This window comes from Diadema setosum, chromosome 8, assembly GCF_964275005.1.
Source record: "Diadema setosum chromosome 8, eeDiaSeto1, whole genome shotgun sequence".
NCBI classification, from domain to species: Eukaryota; Metazoa; Echinodermata; class Echinoidea; order Diadematoida; family Diadematidae; genus Diadema; species Diadema setosum.
The window spans coordinates 10,569,292-10,596,197 of record NC_092692.1 but is presented as its reverse complement, the minus strand read 5'-3'; the positions used below and the strand labels follow the sequence as shown (position 1 = coordinate 10,596,197).

The 26,906-nt window shown below is 36.4% G+C and overlaps 1 protein-coding gene across 1 annotated transcript in view; it reads left to right on the top strand.

Moving 5' to 3' along the window:
• The window catches only part of LOC140231807 (uncharacterized), a 213,791-nt gene that overhangs the window by 42,801 nt on the left and 144,084 nt on the right, over window positions 1-26,906 (top strand). Inside the window, 13 exon segments of the mRNA XM_072311960.1 lie at window positions 91-210; window positions 531-650; window positions 1,499-1,618; window positions 6,598-6,717; window positions 8,336-8,476; window positions 9,574-9,693; window positions 10,065-10,184; window positions 10,455-10,574; window positions 12,544-12,663; window positions 21,652-21,771; window positions 22,374-22,493; window positions 24,773-24,892; window positions 25,884-26,003. Coding sequence (XP_072168061.1) covers window positions 91-210; window positions 531-650; window positions 1,499-1,618; window positions 6,598-6,717; window positions 8,336-8,476; window positions 9,574-9,693; window positions 10,065-10,184; window positions 10,455-10,574; window positions 12,544-12,663; window positions 21,652-21,771; window positions 22,374-22,493; window positions 24,773-24,892; window positions 25,884-26,003 — 1,581 coding nt within the window.

The following is a 26,906-nucleotide window of genomic DNA, read 5'->3' as shown; positions in this document are numbered from 1 at the left end:
TATTCAAATCAAGCCTTCATGTTGCAATTTTATGTTGCAATTTCATGCTTTTGTATGTGTGTGTGTGTGCTGTCACATTTTCCACATCAGAAATCCTTGCCTGTGCCTCCAACCCCTGTCAAAATGGAGCAACCTGTTTTGAAAGCAATGGTGGCAGTGGATATGTCTGTCTTTGTGCTGCTGGATTTGAAGGAACCAACTGTGAATCTGGTACTTTTTCCTCACTTCTTTGTGCTGCCAAAATGAATATCACTAATTCCATGTGTTATGACTGCAGTCTGGAAGGCAGGCCAAAGAGAAAGAGAGAAAATGTATACTGCAACTAGTCATTTTCACTTCTTCATCGAACCAAATAAATATCCATTCATACTTCCAGAACCACTGTTATAAAACATCATCTACTCTCCTCAAATCCAGCTTGTATATTCTCACCTGAGTTCTCAAAATTCTGTTTCATTTTCACATGCCCATGCGCTCTTTTACTCATTCTGTTCTGCAATGTGTGTGTGCTGTCATGTTTTCTACACCAGAAATCCTTGCCTGTGCCTCCAACCCATGTCAGAATGGAGCAACCTGTTTTGAAAGCAATGGAGGCAGTGGATATGTCTGTCTCTGCCCTTCTGGCTTTGAAGGAACAGATTGTGAATCTGGTACTTTTTCTTCACTTCTTTGATGTTACTAAGATGATATTCTGGTTGAAATATGCAGAGCAGGCTGACAAAAAAAAAAAAAAAAATCCTTGTCATTGTCATCTCCATAACAAACAAACAAACAAACAAACAAGAATCCACTCCCGTTTACAGACAGATACTGTAAAACACAATATTTTCGCGGCATGAAATTTTCGCGAGTTGCCTCTAACATTCAATGCATACATGTATAGTGTGGACACTTACATGTGCATTTAAGTCTCACAAATCTTGGCTCTCACAAAATTCACGAAATAAAAATGCATGCGAACATTCCTCAGTTTTCTAAAGGAATCTCCAGACTCTGCCTGACTCTGATATTAGGGTGAAATGCTTCATAATGGTTCTATTTTGGACAAAATATCACAGCAATTAATATTGGTAAACACCCCAAAATACCTGCCGATATACTGCAGATGAATTCAAGTTGGCTTTGAGTTGTTTAGCTTTATCTGAAATTTGTGTGAATGTGTGTGAAATGATATACATTGTTCTTTTTTGATGTAAGCAGCTAGCCCAATATCATATCACCTGATCATTTAAGTCATTCTTTTGCATGTGTAGAATATCCCCCATAATTATCCTCCATATTTATATAAATGGTGGTACATACACATCATGTATTTATGCATGAGATATGTGAGTGTGTGTGTGTGTGTGTGTGTCTGTGTTTCTCTCTATGTGTCATTTTTATATTGGAATTCCTGATGCTCCGAGTGTATCTGTAGATACAGTCATTCATTGTTGTAGATACATGTACCTTGCTAACAAGAAATGTGTGAAATTCTATTTTCTCGACCCTTTCCTAGAAATCCGACCCTGTGCTAGTAACCCATGCCTCAATGGGGCCACATGCTTTGCCCATGCGAGTGGTTCAAACTATGTGTGTCTCTGCGCATCCGGCTTTGAAGGAACCAATTGTGAAAATGGTACCTACACAATGTACACTACATTCTTTGAACATAGCTTCATTTCTCTCCATAGAATAGATGTTAACTGTGAAATACCGAATGATCTTGTAAAATGCTGTAATGCAGTGGCGGATCCACAGGGCGGTGCACCAACCGCACGCTCCCTCTTTATTTTTTGTGAAAACAAAAGAAATTTTTTTTTTAAATGGGGGGGGGGGGCTCGTGCAGACCCCTTTAATTTTGTAAAGGCGCATCCCATTTATGGAATTCCTGGATCCACCCCTGGTAATGTAATTAAAAAAACATTGCAGCTCTGGCATTCAGCACTGAAATGTGAAAGTAAAATAATTTGGATCTACATGTATGATGCTCAATAGCTATCAACAGTTCGAGGATCAATCATTTGCTCTGACCTTATGTCATCATTTCTCAGTGTGGCAATTTCATAATAGTGTTGTGTGTCACCTACATACATTTCCCAATGTGGCAGTTTCCAAAGAGTGTTTTGTGTCACCCATATAGATACACATTTAACTATATCAACTGGTTATAGATATGCAGTCATGTCTTACTATGTACTGACGGTGTGATTGCTACTCTTCATGCATCATATATTTGCAGCATGATTGCTACTCTGCATGCTTTCTCATAAGCATACCTCAAACATCTTAAAGGTAGGGGATACCTTTTACAGACCTCCCAAAATGCAGCAAAACATTAAATATGAACCTCAGGGGACTTGTTTAGGCCACTGCTGAGAAATTTGGAAGTCAACAGTTATCTACAATTTGAATAATGCACAAAACTCAACTACTCAGTAGTTTTGTGTGTCAGCCACACTTAAACCTTTTTGTTGCAGTCTTCTGTATCTTTTATCTATAAACACAAATCTAAAAGTATAAGAGCTGATGTAATAACATATAGAGTGTGTGGCAAGAATGTATATAGAAATGTTTGTAAGTTTTGATGAACTTTCTTCACAAAATATACATGATGGACACACATGCAGTGCATGGGTCTGCAAAGGTAGCCTAGTAATGTACTGGAATTTACGGTGAGCCCCGAAAAAAGATTCAATTCAAAATCTAACGGTCAATAAAAATGTACTAAATGTTACCTTCCACTTTCAATACTTTATGGGAGTTTCTAAAATTATACTCTCTTCAACATACCGCTGTATTTATACAACTCTTCATTTAAGGCATGCAAATGGGATTCCCTACCTTTAAAACCGTGTTAAATATTTCCAAACTTTACACATAAAGTGTAATGATAATCATGTGCCATTCCATTTTGTATAATACGGAATACACACCATAGTCTTTCAGTGCTATGGTATTGTCCTTTTGTACACGTGTTGTGACTCACTCAGCATATTGGTACATGTATGTCCTCAATCTTCAAGGTTTTGGTACTCTTCTGTTTTTTTAGTTATCCCACCATGCGCAAGTAACCCCTGTATCGAAGGAGCCACATGTGTTGAGAGCCTCACTAATCAAACCTACACCTGTATGTGTCCAGAGGGCTTTCAAGGAACAAATTGTGAAAATGGTACTTTCTTGAGATCTATGGATATCTGTCTCTTCATCTGTGTTTCTTTACATCTATGGATATCTGTCTCTTTATCTAGGTTTCTTTAGATCTAAGAACATATGTGTCTTTATCTATGTTTCTTTAAATCTATGAATTTCTGTCTCTTAATCTGCATTTTGTATGTTTCTTTTATAGATCTATGGATATCTGCCTGTTTATCTACACATATATTGTACAGTGTGTTTCTTTAGATCTGTGAATATCAGTCTCTTTATCTATGTTTCTTTAGATTTATTGTGTAAGTTATACAAATTCTAATTTGTATCAGTTGAACAAAGTCAGTGGAGTGAAGATGAGTTATCTGTTGATTATTCAAGCTACATGATGTACATGTAGATATGGCTTGCATTAATAACAGGATATTGAATGATTTTGATGCAGAAGTTAAAAAGATGCGCTTGCACGCTAAAACAGTCTCATAAGTGAAAATTAAGTTTACATTTATATCTGAAGCAAGTTTATAGTTAGCTGCAACGCCAAGTTCAAATTTAGATTAGGATTTTGTCTTCGCTTTAGGGCTTGACTTTTGCTATATGCAAAGTATAGGTTTTGAGATTGTACATGTAAAATGCTCAGACACATGATTTTGAGGCAAAAAATCCTGGCAAAGGATACTCACTCAGAACAAAGAAAAACATAACTATCCACCATATCTATGTGTTCTGCTTCTATTTGTATCCTTCATCTCCCTTCTGAATTCCTTATCTTGTCAACCTTTCATTTCCCGTAGAAATCATTCTGCCCTGCTCCAGCGACCCCTGTCAAAATGGAGCAACTTGTTTCAACCAGGCTAATAGAGCTGGTTATGTCTGTCTGTGTGCTTCTGGCTTCGAGGGCGCAAATTGTGAAAATGGTATGAATGGGACTTGTGTCAGATGAGAGAGTTTCTGTGCACAGTATTTCTTTCTTGCATACATACGTTGCATTTTGTCCATCTCTTTGCATTTCTTCTCTATATGTATCTTCTTCAAATATCTAAAAGAGAAATTTGGGCAAATGTGTTATTTTAACAAAAAGTGCCTTTGCATTCATTGCAGTTAACCTAACACCAGCAAATTTGTTAGGACTCCTTGTAAATACTTGTAAGATAATGATTTCTTTAATGATAATTTCCTAACCCAAAATCATACCTAAACTGTATACATATCTGTTTCAATCCATACAGTACATATGAACTCAATACCAACTGCATTCATTGCCCTTTGTGTGTTATTATATTTATCTGTAACTTTTTGCTGTAAATTTGTAACCAAACTTATTCCAATACATACTTTACATGGGCATTCTATTTAAGGTGATGTGGATGATATGGATAATGCGGCTATGATGAGTGAAGAAATCAATACTTTGTGATAGCACATTTTGTGATATTATTGTGATTTGCCATTCAAGCTGAAATAAAAAATGTGATGGTCCAGCACTTTTACGACTTCAACTGACTTCTTAATGAAATGCAAAACATATTGAAGCTCCCACTTCTATGAATAACAAATACTTTGAATTTTACCACAAATGTTTCTCTATACTACGCTAATTTTTGTTATATGTTTGAAAACATGTGATGTTATACTCGCATTTTTTTTTTTACTTTACCCCACCATTAAAAAAAATAAATAAATAAATAGATAGCCGTAATCAGGTCTGATGTTTTGTATGTAACGTGGAATCAATATATTTATACAAGATTATGTAGTTCAGAGCTTATTTCAGGCTTGCAAGATTAGTATGCATGTTACAGTTGACGTCCCTGTGCTCGACCTGTAAGACCATAATTGCTCTACACGCCACACATTTCACAAGTGTAATATTTTTGCACATTTGAACTTGTCAAGTGGTTGAATTCACAATCCAGAACGACACTGGCAGATTAAGAAAGAAGTATTAGCACCTCTCATGAGAAAAATGGGCAATTTCCAACCTTGGAAAAAGATATAGATCATCTTTGCGTTGCTTGGGGAAATATTTTTGGTACACACATGTAGGCCATTTCACAAATTTCAGTCAACTCTTAAAATTTAAGAAAATCCTTGCAATCTCACACTTGACATACTTTTACACTTTCCCTTCATGTTATACTTGACCTATTTACTATATTCTGCTCTCACACTCTTTCAGAGATCCTGCCTTGTGCCTCCAGTCCATGTCAAAATGGAGCAACCTGTGTGGATCAAAGTGGTGGCAGTGGCTTTATCTGCATCTGCATGCCTGGCTTCGAAGGGCCCACCTGCGATAGTGGTATGACTTTCAATAAATCAGTGAATGAGTGAATGTATGTCTTTATCTGTATCTGGGTCTGTGCATCCATGTTCATATTCTGCATTTTTGTGTTAGGATCATAATGTAATCACATGAATCCTGATGCAAAAGTTCTCTCACATATTCATTAACATGACCATGCATACCACTGCTTTTTTTTTTTTTGTAAAATTGTGCATCTTATACAGATTGTAAATAATAACACCACTGGTTATTCAAATCATTCATCTTTGCTGCTTTGACACTTACTTCATTTTTTAAAATGTTAAAAACAAACAAACAAAACACTTTCCCTGTGATACATTTTTGTGATACATCAAAAGTTTTTTTTCTTTGTTGTTTTTATTCCACTGCCATGTATAAATACCATCATGATAATCCACATACTGGGTGTATCTATGAGTCTTACAAAGTATGATTATCTTCATCTTTGTCACAATATACTCCATGCTACTGTTTTCGTCTGTCATTCATTTCTCTGTCTCCATCAATAATCCTACCCTGTGCCTCCGACCCATGTCAGAATGGAGCGACCTGTTTTGATCACAATGGTGGCAGTGGATATGTCTGTCTGTGTCCTGCTGGATTTGAAGGAACAAACTGTGAATCTGGTACTTCCTTCTTTCTGCTTGTTTTCTTCTTTTCACTATATACCATTTGACTTCGTTAATGTCATTCTGTGTAACATAATTTTCTTACTTTCTTTAATGCCACGTTTCTTTTCTCCTGTGTATCTTCTATCCTTTATTTTTTATCTTCTATTACCTATATCTTCCTGTCTATATCAGAAATCTTTGCCTGTGCCTCAAACCCATGTCAGAATGGAGCAACCTGTTTTGATCACAATGGTGGCAGTGGATATGTCTGTCTGTGTCCTGCTGGATTTGAAGGAACCAATTGTGAATCTGGTACATTTTCTCAACATCTTTACTCCATATCTGCTCGTAACATGCTGTGTCACTGTACATCAATCTGTGATATTATCATGAATAAACCAGGACTCAAATCTGCAGCCAGAAATTACAAAAAAAAAAATAGCACTCTTACATATTATTTACCTAACAACCAAACACATAATGTATATATATATATCCTATCCATCATCTGTATCATGGTATATATCTATCTTGTCATATCTGCTTCACCAGAAATTCTACCATGTGCATCCGACCCATGTCAAAATGGAGCAACCTGCTTTGATCAAAATGGTGGCAGTAGCTATGTCTGTCTCTGTCCTGCTGGCTTTGAAGGAACCAACTGTGAAACTGGTACATTTTTTTCGGCATCTCTGTTCTATGTGTGCTGTACACAATCATGCACATCTCTATGTAATTCTTATAAACTAGGACTTGTGTCGGAAAACAGGAATTACCAGTTATTTGTTTGTCACTAGCTCATTTACATCTTTCATTGATAAATTAACATCCAAAATTGATTTTATGTAACCTTCTAACAGCTTATTAAGTTCTCAGTTTACGATATCTTTATGCAGACTTTTAACAGCTTATTAAATTCTTTACTGAAATTAGGTATGATTCTCCCCCCTCCCATATCACATATTTCATAATTATATGTAAATATACCCATAATTATATGTAAATATACCCATATGTACCTTTCCTAACATACCATACACATGTATCTGTCTTGTCATATTTGCTTTACAAGAAATTTTGCCCTGTGCATCGGACCCATGTCAGAATGGAGCAACCTGTTTTGATCAGAATGGTGGCAGTGGTTACGTTTGTCTCTGCGCCCCTGGATTTGAAGGAACAAACTGTCAAGATGGTACATACATATTCCTTCCTCATTTAGACTTACAACTGTATGCTTGTAATGGTCATTATCTTCATCCCGAATTTGTTACTTTCAATATATATCTAAAAAATCCAGTGTGCCATTCTTTTTCATCTCTGTACAGATAACTTAACGATTTCCAAAGTGTGTCTGCATGTGTTACATTTTTTCCATACTCTCATATTCACATGATCTATGGACAACATGGTCCGTGTATTGTTAGTCTCCTTTACTGTATTCTGTGCAATATGTATCATACAACATTGTATCTTCCACCTCAGAAATCTTCCCTTGTGCGTCTGATCCCTGTCAGAATGGAGCAACCTGTTTTGATCAGAATGGTGGCAGTGGATATGTTTGTCTTTGTGCCCCTGGATTTGAGGGAACAAACTGTGAATCTGGTACTTTTTATTTACTGTTTCCTTGAGTTGTGTTATTTTCTTGTAAGGTTGAGAACTTTCACTGTCAGCTGTAAAATACCTCTATGCTGATGTTAAATCCATCTATTACCTATCTTTGTCACTTAACTCAAACGTCTCTGTTATATACAGTATGTCGTTGATTTAACACATCACTTTTCTTATGCTAAGTTTAATATCCTTCATTTGTATGTCATAATCGCTATATCTATGCTATATTCTGTTAGAAATCTGTGCCTGTGCCATTTTTCTTTTCTCTTATCTTTCACCTACCCTTTATTTTTTCTTCTATTACCTATACCTTCATGTCTATATCAGAAATCCTTGAGTGTGCCTCTGACCCATGTCAGAATGTTGTTGTTGTTCATTTTCCATCTGTGAAGATGGCTGGATAGCCCATATTCAGCTACACTAAGCTGGTCTTCCATGGGGTCCAGTTGGATGTGGGGTACGACCACTTCACCGGGTTAGACACCCTGCTCTTTGCGATGAATGAATGAAGCGGGATCTTTTACGTGCATGAGCTGTGACTCTCTCATACACGGGACCTCCATTTTATGTCCTATCCGAGGGACAGAGTGTTTTGCCTCTTGCTAGAGGGGACAGTATGTTTACACACAACATTGCTCAGTCCAGTGTCATGTGTCATATCTCCTATTCTTTATATCAGAAATCCTTGCCTGTGCGTCTGACCCTTGTCAGAATGGAGCAACCTGTTTTGATCACAATGGTGGCAGTGGATATGTCTGTCTCTGCCCTGCTGGATTTGAAGGAACCAACTGTGAATCTGGTACTTTGCCTTCCATTACTTGTAAAGTTGAGACATTTAACTGTCACCTGACGAATGCTTCCATGCTGATGTTTAATCTATCTATATCATGTATTATAAATATCTTTGTCATTTCATTCTAAATCTTAGTCTGTCAACATCTATTTATGTCTTTTATTAATTGTTGCTGATCACTTCTCAATCTTGTATGTCAATCTCAATTTACTACAAGTTATCCTTCATAATATCCTATAGAATCATTTGATTCTACGGTTTGGTCTGTAAACACCTGTAAATGTATTTCACTGACTACTTTCCAATCTTGCATGTCAATCTCAGTATCCTTCATTTGTATGTCATATTCTCCATATCTCTGGTATCTTCTATGTTAGAAATCCTTGCGTGTGCCTCCAACCCATGTCAGAATGGAGCAACTTGTTTTGAAAGCAATGGTGGCAGTGGTTATGTCTGTCTTTGTGCTGCTGCATTTGAAGGAACCAACTGTGTATCTGGTACTTTGCCTTCCATTGCTTCTTTGAGTTGCATTATTTTCTTGTAAGGTTGAGACCTTTAACTGTCAGCTGGTTGATGCTTCCATACTGATGTTTAATCCATCTATATAGTGCATCAATTGTCTTTGTCATTTAATTCTACATCTTTTTCTGTCAACATCTCTTATGGTTTTCATTAATTTTGCTGATCACTTCTCAATCTTGTATGTCAATTATATTCTCCATACCTCTGATATCTTCTATATCAGAAATCCTTGCCTGTGCCTCCAACCCATGTCAGAATGGAGCAACCTGTTTTGAAAGCAATGGTGGCAGTGGATATGTCTGTCTTTGTGCTGCTGGATTTGAGGGACCCACTTGTGAATCGGGTACTTTTGCCTGACTGTTTCTTTGATTTGCATTATTTTTGTTTAAGGTTGTGAACTTTGACTGTGTCAAGTGCCTAATGTGAATTTATCTATCTACATTGTATTCCATAATTGTCTTGTTCAATTCTCCAACATAGTCTGTGAACAGCTCATATTATTTTCATTCATTTAACAAATCATTCTTTGTGTTACATTTCAAATCTCAATATCATTCATTCCTACATCATATTCTCCATATCTCTGGTACCTTCTATGCTAGAAATCCTCCCCTGTACCTCCAACCCATGTCAAAATGGAGCAACCTGTTTTGATCAGAATGGTGGCAGTAGCTACGTCTGTCTCTGCCCTGCTGGATTTGAAGGAACAAACTGTGAATTTGGTACTTTACCTTCATCATATTCTTTGAGTTGCATGAGGGGATTTTTAGGTTGTGAGCTTTGACTTGTCAGTTGCCAAATTCTTCCATGCTGATGTTAAATCCTTGATCTGAACAATTTATTTGTTATCTTTGCTGTTTGATTCAACATCTTAGTCTGCGAACATCCCATACATATTTCATTGATTCAACTGTTAACTTCTCAATCTTACATGTCAATCTCAATATACTATAAAGTTATTCTATCCCATCCTCTCATTTAATTCTACGTCTTAGTCTGTGAAAACCTCCTATGATCTTAATCTTGTATGTCAAGCTCAGTACCCTTCATTTGTATGTCATATTCTCTGTGTCTATGGTATCTTCTATGCTAGAAATTCTTGCCTGTGCCTCTGACCCATGTCAGAATGGAGCAACCTGTTTTGAAAGCAATGGTGGCAGTGGCTATGTCTGTCTTTGTGCTGCTGGATTTGAAGGAACCAATTGCGAATCTGGTACTTGACCTTTCTCTGTTTTTCTATGAGTTGCATTGTTTTCTTTTAAGGTTGTGAACTTTGACTTTATCAAGTGCGTAATGTGTCTATGCTGATATCAAATCTATCTACAGCATATCTCTTGTGGTCAATTCTACAACATAATCTTTGAACAGCTCTAATATTTTCATTTATTTAACAAGTCATTCTTTGTGTAATATTTCAAATCTCAATATCCTTCATTTGTATGTCATATCTTCCGTATCTCTGATATCTTCTTCTGTATGTTAGAAATCCTTCCCTGTGCCTCCAACCCATGTCAGAATGGAGCAACCTGTTTTGATCAGAATGGTGGCAGTGGATATGTCTGTCTCTGTCCTGCTGGATTTGAAGGAACCAATTGTGAATCTGGTACTTTCCTTTTCACTGTTTCTCTGAGTTGCATTTTTTTTTTCTCATAAGGTAGTAAACTTTGACTCTGTCAAGCCCGGAATGTTTACGTGCTCATACAGTACTCTATTTCCTCTTTCAACTCCACATCATAGTCAGTGAACATTTCTTGTATATGTCATTGATTTATCAAACCATTTCCTAATCTTATATAAATCTCAATATCTGTCATTTGTATATCATATTCTTCATATCTCTGGTATCTTTTATTTTAGAAATCCTCCCCTGCGCCTCCAACCCATGTCAGAATGGAGCAACCTGTTTTGATCAGAATGGTGGCAGTAGCTATGTCTGTCTTTGTCCTGCTGGATTTGAAGGAACCAATTGTGAATCTGGTACTTTCCTTTCCATTGTTTCTTTGAGTTGCATTATTTTCTTGTCAGGTTGCACCCTTTGACTCTGACAAGTGCTTCATGTTTCTGTGCTGATATAACTCTTTCTATTAGTTATATTTCTAGTTAAATTCTACACCAAAGTCTGTGAACATCTCTTACAGATTTAATTGATTTAACAAATCATCATTGACTCTGTCAAGTACTGAATATTTACATGCTCATATCGTCTGTTGAGAATGAGAAGGGCGTTAACCCTATGCTAACTGGGCTATTTGAGACCAAGTTTTTACTGAGGGGGGGTCAATTTGACCCCACCCCCCCTTCAGATCTCGGCCGCCGATCGTGCGATCGCCGCAAAATTTTGCCTGAAGATAGAGCTGGATGTCAACTACAAGATAACATGGTCATACAATAGAAAAATATTGCCTTTCTATTTTTAATAAATTAATTATGCAAATTTGTGCATGAAATCATATTTTCACCTATAACCCCATTAAAAAGACTGGAGGATTGCTAAATTTTTGTGTCAGAATTCCTCAAGATACATCAAACAATTTTGTTGTAAAAAATTAGCACAATCGAAATCAATTTCTTTTGTTTTTTATTGTTTTGTTAATTTCTTATGTATTTTACTGTTTTTTCGACCTTTTGTTTTCTATTGTTTTTTTGCCAAAATTTGTTGCAGGCACTTTTTCAGGCTTATCTACACTAGAATTGATTAATTTCAATGGTTAAAAGTTGAAATAATCTAATTTATATCAATTTAACCAAAAAACACAATTTGCATTGGATTTGCACAGGATATCATGAATTTGAGCTGTTTTTTGGTTGACATGCATATGCAAAACATTACGTAACTTCAAAACGGTGTACCCGGACGTCGCAAATTTGGTCTCAAAATATGCGGGAGACTTCAATGAAAAAAGTTGTGAAACGACGCGGCAAAATCTTTGCGCGTTGCGAAATCGTGGCGTGAAACGTCGACCCCCCCCCCCCCCCCCCCGTTAGAATAGGGTTAAGTGGTCTTGAACACTATGGCCCGAATTCACGAAGGTGGTACAAATGAAACCATGGTTTAAACCATGGACAAAAACCATGAAGCGCCAAGTGTCGCACGGAATATTTTGTTACGAAATTGGTCATTTTGTCGACAAAATGACCGTTTCGTTAACGAAATTATCATTTCGTAGACGAAATGTTCATTTAGTTACAAAATGTTGTCATTTCGTAAAAAAATAATCATTTCATCGACGAAACGACTGATTTCGTAACGAAATATTCCATGCGACACTTGGCGCTCCATGGTTTTTGTCCATGGTTTAAACCATGGTTTCATTTGTACCATCTTCGTGAATTCGGGCCTATGGGTTTTGTGGCAACTTAACGCCCTTATCATTCTCAACAGACGATATAATATCCTATTTCCTCTTTCAGTCCTACACCATAGTCTATGAACTTCTCATATATTTCATTGATTTAACAAATTACTTCTTTATCTTATATAAATCTCAATATCCTTTATCCAATATCCACTATCCTCAATATCCTACATCATATTATCCTTTCCTATTGTACTGTTGTATCTTCTATGTCAGAAATCCTTGCCTGTGCCTCCAACCCATGTCAGAATGGAGCAACCTGTTTTGATCACAGTGGTGGCAGTGGATATGTCTGTCTCTGCCCTGCTGGATTTGAGGGAACCAATTGTCAATCTGGTACATTACTATCACCATCTCATTTCCATGTAATGTCATTATCATGTTGTTCCCCTTTAAAATCTTTATAGTTATGACACATGCTGTTTAGCTTATTAGTAATGTCTTAGATTCTTTTCTTCATTTGTACTCTTGCTCCTCTAGTCCAGCCAATAAATACAATAAATTTAAATACCTAACTTTTCACTCATTACTAATCTGTCTGTGTCCCTTGAATATATTATCTCATTATGTTAAAGGCATAATTTACCATTTGCAGACGAAACAAAAACCCAGCTTTAGTGCTTCAAAATAATTCTGAAATGTGCATTAGGTATAGAAGCAACCAATGTAAGAATTTGAATCACATGTGTGATTCATGTTAAGTATTGTTAAATGTACAAAATCTGACCAATAGGTATGATAATAATGTTTTCTAGACTAAACCATTTACAGTTATGGTTTATTGAGAAAAGTAGTGATATCTCCTTATATTGTAGGCTTTATTGCAATTCTTTTGAATGGTAGGAATTTTTTGTGATACACCTGACCTATACATATGCATCAGATGTGATATCTCGAACATTATTAAATCACTGCTCCCAATGCTAAACTGTACCTTTAATTGTGGGTTTTTGTGTGTCTGTTATCTTTTGCATTAGTAATTCTACCGTGTACCTCAGACCCCTGTCAAAATGGAGCAACCTGTTTTGATCAAAATGGTGGAAGCAGTTATGTCTGTCTCTGCACTCCTGGATTTGAAGGAACCAACTGTGAATCAGGTACTTTACATTCCCTGTTTGTTTCTGAGTTGCTTTCAGGTCAAACATTGTAGAATCTACAATGTTTACTTAGTTTCATCAAATCTAGTATCCATTACTATTTATATTTCATGTGAATGTTTTTGTGCATGAACCTCTTTTTGTTGCATGCTATAGCTTGCATGAAATTTTTGTTTGTCGTCTTTCATTTTCATATATTCTATGTCTTTTCTGGTACCTTTCATGACAGAAATCCTTGCCTGTGCCTCCAACCCGTGTGAAAATGGTGCGACATGCTTTGAACAAAATGGCGGCAGTGGATATGTCTGTCTTTGTGCTGCTGGATTTGAAGGAACGAACTGTGAATCTGGTACATGACATTCATATCTAGTTTTCTGTATTTCATATCTCTCTTCTACATTGTATTCACATACTGCCTAAGATATTGTGTCTTCTAAAAGTTTGTAAATTTGTTGTGTTCTTACCCAGCTTGTTCTGACTGATAATAGAAATCCATACCATGTCATTCAGTACAGTTTTGTATTCTTTTCCTGCTGCAAATTCAAAAAACCCCTCTTCTTACAATGTAATCAATATGGTCACGTAACCTACTTACAATTGTGTATCGATATTGCTGTTGACTAGTACATGTAGCAGATAGAAAAAAAAAACTATTCACCATGTACCTCTAGTAATCAATTTTCTGTTTTGGAATGATTTGGCAAAACTTCTCTTGCATAGGAAGATTTTCATAAACTATTCAACATTCTTCTAATTTTTTGAAGTAATACGGGTACAATATATCTACACCATCTTCCTTAATCAGTTTACAATGTACTTTTGATAATTAATTTTCTGTTTTGTAGTGATGTACACTGTAGCAAAGCTTTACTTGGTAAGGAAACTTTCATAAACAAGCATTCTGCTAGTCTTTTGAAGTCATGTGTCTGCGCCATTTTATAGCTCTGTGTGGCATGTTTGTCATAGGTACATATCTTGTCTCTGCTGTTGCAGTAATTCAGAATTATTCTATCTCTCTCTACCTCTCATTTCCTAGAAATCCAACCCTGTGCTAGTAATCCATGCCTGAATGGAGCCACATGCTTTGCCCATGCGAGTGGTGCCAACTATGTGTGTCTTTGTGCATCCGGCTTTGAAGGAACCAACTGTGAAAATGGTACATGCCTTTCTCATATGCCGAACATCCCTTCCTGTCCACCATACTGTAGTTTTCATTCTCCATGCTCAGCATTCTACATGTGGATCACAGATAAGTAATGTGATCAGCCATATGATAAGTCGGACATTAATACACAACTATACTGTGACAACCACCAACTCGAATGAGGATTTAACCACAGTATGAAGGGAAAGAGCTGTGCAAGTGTTATATACACTTGTGCAAATATTTCTCCCATGAAAGGAATCCTTAGTCTCTCAAATTTATATTTTTGATATTTCAAGAGCTAGAAAGGTCCCTTCATGCCACCAAGACTGCTTTCATATTAGCTGAACAGAGCCAATGTACAACGTACATTTGTATGTAGGCAGTTACATGTATGTTTGCCTTACCTTGATTGCACATCAGTGATCTTGATAATATTTAGCACTCAATTCACACTTGAGACCTGGAATTCTTTCTAGAGTAATAGATAACTTACTTCATAATTTTATTTGACCCCATGTTGCTATGATGTAATCTAACAAGTTTGTGTGTTTTGTTTGTTTGTTTGTTTTATTTGGCTGATACATTGTAGTGCAACCATATAGATAACAGAAAGGTGTTAAATCTCACTAATGCCAATTGCTCATCAACAGCACACCAGGGATCACCACTGTTTCTGCAATCGAACAAGTTTAATTCTTTTTTTTTTCAATTTGGCTGACAAAAAAAGAAATGTTATTTTCATTGCAATCACAAGTGGGTTGAATTCATTACATACAGTTGTACTTTGAGGCATCATGTGGTCTTCCTTTTCAAAGCTGCACTTTCAAAACTCATCTCATTTTTTCATCACTGCCAGCTATCCCGCCATGTGCAAGTAACCCCTGTGTCGAAGGAGCCACATGTGTTGAGAACCTGGCTAATCAAACCTACACCTGCATCTGCCCAGAAGGCTTTGAAGGAACAAACTGTGAAACAGGTATTTGCTGCGTTCTTGGTTTACAATAAAAAAAAAAAAAAATGAAAACAGGTCATTTGTTTCTTCTTCCACTGCAGACTTTTATCATGAGCATAACTTAAGTCAGTTTAACTAAACTGCACTTCTTAGTATAATGGAAAAAATATGTTTTCAAGTTGAGTGTCATTGTTTGCTTAGTAAGGAAAAACAAACTGAAAAATGTAGTATTTACAGTATGTAGTTCTATTTGTATATAGGAGTTGAAAGGGAAAAAAAAAGATCTGTACCTCATGAGAAGAAGTCTACATTAACTTGCTGTATTTTGTTTCGGTTTGTTTGTTTTTTTCACTTTCAAATATCAACATTGACAATCAGCTAGTATTCTGTAGGATAATTGGTCAAGTTTTTGTAAATTCACTCTCCCACCATGCAGTGTGTGTTTGAAGTGGACAATAGCTGATTATGTTTTTTGCTCAAGTATAAGCTCCAATTATTGCAAAGCAAATGTGCCATAACTATATTGACATAGATATCTAGGTACAAGTAGTCATGTTTTCGAGCTCATGGAAGAAGATAAAGAAGTGTGTCTCAGTGATTGAACTCCTGTCCTTCATAGTTTCCATTAGTTGTTGATTAGATCTCATATCAAGTTTAAGGTTCTTACACTTATACTGTATGCCTTTGTGGAAATGCTCATGCTATCTCAGAGAACTCATTAAGCCATTAAGTACCTACACATAAGCAGTGTTCAAAGTCAGAGAATCTGCTGTCTGAAATAAGTGTGAAATTTGACATTTGGTGATAAGGCTTTTAGAATAATGACACAAAAATTATGGAAAAATCCCCCCTAAATATGAGACATATTACAGATTTTGATGTATTCAAATCTGTGATGATATGAACTCATCCTTCTTGATAATTGCTGGTTATGTCAGTGATATAAGAATATACACATACATTTTGTTATTTTTTATGTATGCACATGGAGACTAATGTATTGTATTGTGCATTTTGGAGATCTGAATAGTATTATCATTACTTATTGTCTGCCTTGGTCATGTTGCCTTGTCAAAGTCATGCTATACATCTCGTATTTCCTCTTCTACAGAAATCATTCTGCCCTGCTCCAGCGACCCCTGTCAAAATGGAGCTACTTGTTTCAACCAGGCTAATGGTGTAGGCTATGTTTGTTTATGTGCTTCTGGCTTCGAGGGCGCAAATTGCGAAAATGGTATGTTCTGGATTTTGTGAAACCTCTGAAACCTCTGATCTGAAACCTCTTCGTGTGTCTGAAACCTCACTGTCCAGGACACAATTCTAAGTGCTTGGATTCTTCATGTCCAATATTTAAAAACTGTGGTCAGTTTAAACTGACTCACCAAGATAAACATATCCTACATGTACATGTATGTGATATAAAATGTATGTAGTTATCACTTTTGTGAAATAGGATTTAATGTTTTTATTACATTTATGCATACTTTAATTGCAGATATTAGGTACAAAATTGTATGCTCTGAACACACCCAGCATACTTCAGAGTATTGTAATCAGCATAGTAATTTTTGGAATCATCTGATCTCTTTGAAATGCTGCGTAATGACTCGGTAGATTTACACCATCCTCCTTCTGTTGTGTGGATTCATTAACTTTACTGCCATCAAACCCTTTGCTTTGCACATTGTATGATGGACTTGTATTTGTTCTCAAAACGATACTTTGCAGTGTTCAACTTTCTGCAAATCATAAGAAAATTTCTGAGTAGCTTTTTGTCACTTGATTATGCAATCGGTGCATGCTATATCATGCACTGTACTGGATTGTGCAACGACAAAAATATACTAAATTATCCAGAGCGCCATTTTGTTTCACCGAGGCCACAGGCCGAGATTAATTAGAACTGCAAGAGGGATAATTTAGTATTTGAAGTTCTCTAGTCCAGTACTGGTGCATCAATAGAACATGTACCAATTGTTATAGTAAATAACTCTGCAAACTATAGTTTGTGCATGCATTTTCTGTACACGACGTAGGTCTGGGCCCTACTAGATCTACTACTGATTTTATATAGATCCAGGATGCAAAAGCGTATCTGTACATTGTACAAAGGGAATCCTAAATTCCACAAAAATTGATCTCCATTGATAGCAATTGTAAACAAATGACTCATCTCCTATTTATTAATGTGGGATTCTCTGTACCAAAATGAACGGTATCTACGGCACAGCTGTCCTCTGCATCAGAATTATCACACAATCACATGATGCAATCTAACCAATCACAATGCATGTTGTACGTGACCTTTTTACTATATTCTGCTCTCGCACTCTTTCAGAGATGCTGCCTTGTGCCTCCAATCCCTGTCAAAATAGCGCAACGTGTGTGGATCAAAATGGCGGCAGTTCATTTGTGTGCATTTGCCTACCGGGCTTCGAAGGACCAACCTGCCAGAGTGGTATGTGTGATTTCACATTATAACATCTCATCAAATACTACAGGATTCTGGAAAAGACATACAGACACTACATGTATATTCATTGTGTTCTGAACAATTATTGGCTCATCTGCATATTGCCTGTAATATTGAGGTGCATTGTTATATTATCATTGTTATGGGAATTATGGGTATGCTTTGAGTCTCTAACATAATTATGTGACTAATACACTATTTTGTGGAACAAATGTGTGAAACAAATTATCTGTGAATTTAAAAACTTTGATCTACACTGTATTGATGTGTGGTATTTCACATCAGTTTTCATCCCATTATTGTTAGTTGCTGTATCCTGTCATTCTATATTCCCTCTTCATCAGAAATCCTCCCCTGTGCCTCCGACCCATGTCAGAATGGAGCAACCTGTTTTGATCAGAATGGGGGCAGTAGCTATGTCTGTCTCTGTCCTGCTGGATTTGAAGGAACCAACTGTGAATCTGGTACATATATATATATATCTATTTTTTTTTTTTTTTTGCATCTCTGTTCTGTGTGTGATCTAAGTATATAATTTCCGTCTCATTGTAATAAACTAGGACTCATGTTTGAAGCTGGGATTTACCAATGCATTTGCATCACTCGTGGAGAAAGAAACATGTGCAGAAATGAAAGTGTATATATCTTAAAAACCTCCTTATTCGGTCTTCAACACAAGTTCTTTTTTTTTCACTAAATCCTTTATGTACCAACACTTGTATATCACATAATGCGTTTATCCATGTACATTTGTATATAGAGATATATAGATATACATTGTATATATCTTGTATATCATGCAACACATCTATCATATATATCATAAATATCATATTTGCCTCACCAGAAATCCTACCCTGTGCCTCCGACCCATGTCAGAATGGAGCAACCTGTTTTGATCAGAACGGTGGCAGTAGCTATGTCTGTCTCTGCCCTGTTGGATTTGAAGGAACCAACTGTGAATCTGGTACATTTTCTCAGCATCTATGTTCCATTTTTGCTTTATACAGTTTCTATACACATTTTCCTAGTATTGTCATAAACTTGGACTCTCGTTCGAAGCAAGGAATTACCAGCCATTTGTTTGCTATGCTTGTTCATCTTTGATGGAGAAAGAATCATATCCAAAAATCATTCTTAATCTTTTTTTACAAACGAGTTACTCAGTCTTCAACTCCATTCATGCTGGGTTTCTTTCTTTTTTCTTTTTTTCACTAAATTCCTATATTTACCCACACAAGTGTATTACACATATTACTTCTGTATATATCTGATATACCAATCTGTATACATGCATATTGTATGCATACTTGTATATTATGCAATACATCCATGTTGTCATATCTGCCACTCCAGAAGTCCTACCCTGTGCCTCTGACCCGTGTCAAAATGGAGCAACCTGTTTTGATCAGAATGGTGGCAGTAGCTACATGTATGTCTGCCTCTGTGCTGCTGGCTTTGAAGGAACCAACTGTGAATCTGGTACATTTTCTCAGCATCATTGTTTGATGTGTACTCCTATATGCAAATCTCTGTGTAATTTTACTAAAAACAAGAACTCATATCTGAAGCCAGGAATTGCTAGTTATTTATTTGCCCTGCATTCACATGCATCTTTCATGAAGAAAAGAACATGTCCACATATGATTCTGAGGAAAGCTTTCAAAGCTTTTGTTCTACCTTCAACTTTGTTTCATTTTATTCATTGAACTGTGTACCAACACATGTTAATCGTACATATCACATATATGCCAGTATTGTATGTATATCTCTCTCTGTATAAACAGTGTACAGACACTGTATATCTCTATATATATCATATATCACACTATATATATACAAATCTGTTGTCATATCTGCCTCACCAGAAATTCTCCCCTGTGCCTCCAACCCCTGTCTCAATGGAGCAACCTGTATGGATCAAAATGGTGGCAGTAGCTATGTGTGCCTCTGTGCTGCTGGATTTGAAGGAACCAACTGTGAAACTGGTACTTTACCATCACCTTTTTCTTTTTTTGTCCAGTTAATTGTTATTTTCTAAATAATTGCCAGGTATATACTGAAAATGCTGTTTATATATTGTCTCCTTTTCTTTTGAATATCAGAATCTTTCCATTGTCCTTTCATAGCATGTGTACATTTATTGGTCGTATATTACCATTAACTCTTCCATTATGCACACCATGATTTTATCATAATTTTATCTACTCTTGTGTGTCATTTTACTAACATCAGTTTCTACATTCATTTGTATGTGTGTATTTCTTCTGAATTAGAAATCCTCCCCTGTGTCTCTGACCCATGTCAAAATGGAGCAACCTGTTTTGATCAGAATGGTGGCAGTAGCTATGTCTGTCTCTGCCCTGCTGGATTTGAAGGAACCAACTGTGAATCTGGTACACTCTCTCATCATCTCTGTTCTGTGTGTGTTTGTGATACTATATATTAATTCGTGCCATTGTAATAACTAAACCTGGGCTCACATCTGTAGCCAGGAATTACCAAATGTTTGTTTTAATCACTATGAGTCTTGTCCAAAAACGATTCTGGGTAAAACCTTTAAACACCTTCTTCAATCTTCAAGTTAAGTTCACATAGATTTTTTTTCACCAAACTCCTGCATGTACCCATGCATAAATATCATATGTATCATATAATATATGCATGCATATATATTCATATATATCTATCAAATTTTGTATATCATGCTGTATATCTGTCTTATCACGTCTGCCTCACCAGAAATTCTGCCCTGTGCCTCCAATCCATGTCAAAATGGAGCAACCTGTTTTGATCAGAATGGTGGCAGTAGCTATGTCTGTCTTTGTGCTGCTGGATTTGAAGGAACCAACTGTGAATCTGGTACATTTTACTCAGCAATTCTGTGTCATTCATGCTCTCATATGCACATATTTGTGTCATTATAATCAATGAACCAGGACAGGTGTCTAGAGCCAGGAGGTAGCAAATGTTTGTTGATAAGCTCCGTAACATTTTAGTGGACAAACAAACATGTTCAGTTAAATCCTAGTACGTGTAAAGCTTCAATCTTCAACTTAAGTTCATGGTGATTTTTTTTTCACTAAACTCCTGTATATTCCCACACATACATATCATATACAAAATCGCATATATGCATGTACATGTACTGCATAATATCCAATGTACATTTATATCTATGTATATATTGTATATCTGTCTTGTCATATCTGCCTCACCAGAAATTCTTCCCTGTGCATCTAACCCTTGTCAAAATGGAGCGACCTGCATTGATCAGAATGGTGGCAGTAGCTATGTCTGTCTCTGTGCTGCTGGATTTGAAGGAACAAATTGTGAATCTGGTACATTACCTCCATTATTATTTTTCTGGTCCATTGCAATATCATGCTCTAAGTACATATAAAGTATGAATTTTAAACTGCTGTTGATTCTTGCTTTTGCATTTGCATGTTAAAATGATTTAAATGTACTTTCATCATATGTATATATTTACAATTGTACATTAGTTGGGTCTTTTGTCACCATTAACTCCTCCATGATGTACACAACAATTTCATCAAAATTATATTTACTGTTGTATCAATACGTATATTGTGTGCATCATTTTTCTTGTATCAGTTTTTGTATTTGTATGTGTGTTTGTTCTCTGTATTAGAAATCCTCCCCTGTGCCTCCGACCCATGTCAGAATGGAGCAACCTGTTTTGATCAGAATGGTGGCAGTGGTTATGTCTGTCTCTGTCCTGCTGGATTTGAAGGAACCAACTGTGAATCTGGTACTTTACCATCACCTTTTTCTGTTTTTGTCCAGTTAATAGTTATTTTCAAGTTAAATGTCAGGTATATAGTGAAAATGCTGTTATATTGTCTCCTTTTCTTTCCATCTTTCAATCTTTCCATTGTCCTTTCATAGCATGTGTACATTTATTGGTCGTATATTACCATTAACTCTTCCATTATGCACACCATGATTTTATCATAATTCTATCTACTCTTGTGTGTCATTTTACTATAAACATCAGTTTCTACATTCATTTGTACTGTATGTGTGTATTTCTTCTGAATTAGAAATCCTTCCCTGTACCTCCGACCCATGTCAGAATGGAGCAACCTGTTTTGATCAGAATGGTGGCAGTAGCTATGTCTGTCTCTGCCCTGCTGGATATGAAGGAATCAACTGTGAATCTGGTACTTTCCTTTTGCTGTTTGTTTCTGTCTGTTTCAAATATTTACCATGTTGTGACTTTGTTAATGTCTATTTAAAGTGTGTATCATAATTTCTGAGACCTTCATTTCATAGCTATCTTTCATGTTGTCTCTTGTGTGTTACGAACCCTTTACACTCTTCTTCTGTCATATCTCCTATTCTTTATATCAGAAATCCTTGCGTGTGCCTCTGACCCGTGTCAGAATGGAGCAACCTGTTTTGATCACAATGGTGGCAGTGGATATGTCTGTCTTTGTGCTGCTGGATTTGATGGAACCAACTGTGAATCTGGTACATTTTTCTTTTTGCTTGTTTTCTTCTGGCTCATTTTTATACCGTTTCATGACTTCATTAATGTCTATTTGTGTTTGATAATTTTCTAACCTTCATGGCTTCCATGTTTCTTATTTATTATGTGTCATTAATCCTCTATGACCTATCTCTTGTCTGTATCAGAAATCCTCCCCTGTGTCTCTGACCCATGTCAGAATGGAGCAACCTGTTTTGATCAGAATGGTGGCAGTGGATATGTTTGTCTCTGCCCTGCTGGATTTGAGGGAACCAACTGTGAATCTGGTACTTTATGATTACGTTATATATTTCCTATTCAGAAGCAAAGTATCCACTTGAAAACTGTTGCCGAATTGACGCCTTCTTGGTTGCATATTACACTACATCCCTACATTGTCATTTCGTTTGATCATTCAGTCCTCTATTACCATTATATTCTCACTTTTATAAACTCGTAAATGAAATTTTATCAAATTTCTCTCTATATCATTTCAATATCTTGCATCTTTTGTGTCCATCCTATCACTATCATATGCATACTGCTGTATTCTTTGTTCCCTCATAAACAGAAATTCTTCCTTGTGCATCTGAGCCATGTCAAAATGGAGCAAACTGCGTTGATCAGAATGGTGGCAGTAGCTATGTCTGTCTCTGTGCTGCTGGATTTGAAGGAACCAACTGTGAATCTGGTACATCTTTCTTATTTCTTTTCTTCTGGCTCAATTTTAAACCATATTATGACTTCATTAATGTCTATTTGTGTTTGATAATTTTCTAACCTTCATGGCTTCCATGTTTCTTACCTATTATTTGTCACCAACCTATCACTTTCTTGTTCTATGACCTGTCTCTTGTCTATGTTAGAAATCCTTCCCTGTGCCTCCAACCAATGTCAAAATGGAGCAACCTGTTTTGATCAGAATGGTGGCAGTGGATATGTCTGTCTTTGTGCTGCTGGATTTTAAGGAACCAACTGTGAATCATTTTTCTTATGTTTTCTTCTGGCTCATTTTTATACCGTTTTGTGACTTCATCAATGTCTATTTAAAGTATGTATCGTAACTTTCTGAGTCCTTCAATTGCTATCTTTTATCTTGTCTCCTCTTTGTCACAAACCCTTTACATTCTTCTTCTTCTGTCATATCACCTATTCTTTTATGTTAGAAATCCTTGCCTGTGCCTCCAACCCATGTCAGAATGGAGCAACTTGTTTTGATCACAATGGAGGCAGTGGATATGTCTGTCTCTGCCCTGCTGGATTTGAAGGAAATAACTGTGAATCTGGTACTTTACTTTCACAATTTATTTCCTATTCAAAAGAAAAGCATCCACTCAAAACTTTTGCTGAACTGTTGCTTCTTGGTTGCCTATTACACTGCATCCCTACACTGTCATTTCATGTGACTAAGTGATCAGTCCTATCGCCATTGTATTCTCACTTTTATAAACTCTTGCGTCAAATGTATCAAATTTCTCTCTGTTATCGTTTTAAAGTCTTTTGTTTCCAACCTACCATTATCATATACGTTCGGCTGTCTTCTATGTTCCCTTATAAACAGAGATCCTACCCTGTGCCTCCGACCCATGTCAAAATGGAGCAACCTGTTTTGATCAGAATGGTGGCAGTAGCTATGTCTGTCTCTGTGCTGCTGGATTTGAAGGAACCAACTGTGAATCTGGTACTTTACTTTCACAATTCATTTCCTCTTCAGAAGAAAAGTATCCACTGGAAACTGTTGCTGAATTGTTGCCTTCTTGGTTGCATATTACACTACATCCCTACATTGTCATTTCATCTGATTACTCCGACGTGTATCACCATTACATTCTATAAATGTACATTTAATGGACTCATGTACTTATTCTAAAAAAATGCCTGTCTATCATTGTGTCAAAATCTTGCATCTTTTGTGTCCTTCCTATCACTATCATATGCATTCTACTGTCTTCTTTGTTCCTCATAATCAGAAATTCTACCCTGTGTGTCTGACCCATGTCAGAATGGAGCAACCTGTTTTGATCAGAATGGTGGCAGTGGATATGTCTGCCTCTGTGCTGCTGGATTTGAGGGAACCAACTGTGAATCTGGTACTTTGCTTTCACTGCTTTCATTTTTGTCTGTTTCATATATTTACCATGTCATGACTTTGTTAATATCAATTCAAAGTGTGTATTGTAACTTTCTGAGTCCTTCATTTGCTATCTTTTATCTCGTCTCCTATTTATCACAAACTCTTCACATTCTCTTTCCATGTCATATCGCCTATTCTTTATATCAGAAATCCTTGCCTGTTCCTCCAACCCATGTCAGAATGGAGCGACCTGTTTTGATCACAATGGTGGCAGTGGATATGTCTGTCTTTGTGCTGCTGGATTTGAAGGAACCAACTGTGAATCTGGTACTTTACTTTCACAATTTATTTCCTATTCAAAAGAAAAGTATCCACTTGAAACTTTTGCTGAATTGTTGCTTTCTTGGTTGCATATTACACTGAATCCCTATACTCATTTCGTTTGATTAGTCAGTCCTATATTACCATCATATTCTCACTTTTATAAACTCATGTATCAAATTTTATCAAAGTTCTCTCTATATCATTTCAAAATCTTGCATCTTTTGTGTCCATCCTATCACTATCATATGCATTCTGCTGTCTTCTTTGTTCCCTCATAAACAAAAATTCTTCCCTGTGCCTCCAACCCATGTCAAAATGGAGCAATCTGCGTTGATCAGAATGGTGGCAGTAGCTATGTCTGTCTTTGTGCTGCAGGTTTTCAGGGAACCAACTGTGAATCTGGTACTTTACTCTCACAATTTATCTCCCATTGAGAAGAAAACTATCCACTTGAAAATGTTGCTGATTTGTTGCCTACAAGTACTTGGTTGCATATTGCTCTACATCTCTACATTGTTGTTTTGTGTGATTTAGTCTTATATCACCATTGCATTTTCAACATTAGGGACTTGTACCTACACATATTCTTTAACATTTCTCTCTATTATCATTTCAAAACTTTGCATCTTTTGTGTCACTCCTATCACTATCATATGCATTCTACTGTCTTCTTTGTTTCCTCATAATTAGAAATCCTCCCATGTGCCTCCGACCCATGTCAGAATGGAGCAACCTGCATTGATCAGAATGGTGGCAGTAGTTATGTCTGTCTCTGCCCTGCTGGATTTGAAGGAACCAACTGTGAATCTGGTACTTTTCCCTTATGCTGCTTGTTTTCTTCTGCTTCATATATTTTCCATGTTGTGACTTTGTTAATGCATATGTGTGTGACATAGTTTTCTAACTTTCAATTGCTATCTATTATTTTGTCTCCTGTGTATCACAAACCCTTTATTTTTTTCTTCTATGTCATATCTCCTATTCTTAATATCAGAAATCCTTGCCTGTGCCTCCAACCCGTGTCAGAATGGAGCAACCTGTTTTGATCACAATGGTGGCAGTGGTTATGTGTGTCTCTGCCCTGCTGGATTTGAAGGACCCAATTGTGAATCTGGTACTTCCTTCTTATTGCTTGTTTTCTTGTTGCTCATTTTTATGCCATATCGAGACTTCATTAATGTCTATTTGTGTTTGATAATTTTCTAACCTTCATGGCTTCCATGTTTCTTATTTATTATGTGTCACCAACCTATCACTTTCTTGTTCTATGACCTGTCTCTTGTCTATGTTAGAAATCCTTCCCTGTGCCTCCAACCAATGTCAGAATGGAGCAACCTGTTTTGATCAGAATGATGGCAGTGGATATGTCTGTCTCTGCCCTGCTGGATTTGAAGGAACCAACTGTGAATCTGGTACTTTATTTTCACATTCTGGTTGTCCATTCCATCTTAGCAAAATTATAGTTTTAATCAGGCAGCTACCTTTCCTTCATTTTTACTGCAGCCGTTGCCATCAAAATCATTCCTTCATAAAAACATGTAATATTATTTTATTTTGAAATTATATTGGACAGCAAATAATCATAATAGTGATTTCATTTTTTTTTCAATAATGCTAATAGTGATTTCGTATTAGTGATTGTAGCCCATATACTCAATTTATAACATAATTTCCATGCTCTATCAACTTCTGTCAATTATACAAAGTGCATTCATTTTCATCAAATATTTAATCCCACACATTTAAACAATCTTAATCTTCCCCTTGCCCTAGAAATTCTACCATGTGCCTCTAACCCATGTCAAAATGGAGCGACCTGCATGGATCAGAATGGTGGCAGTAGCTATGTCTGCCTCTGTGCTGCTGGATTTGAGGGAACCAACTGTGAAGCTGGTACTTTACATTGACTGATTCTTCATTTTGTGTGTGTGTATGTGTAAAGTCATCATCTTGTTGTACTCCTATAGAATGCATAACTTTCTTGAATCCTTGCTCTTGAATGGTCATAAGTCTTTTA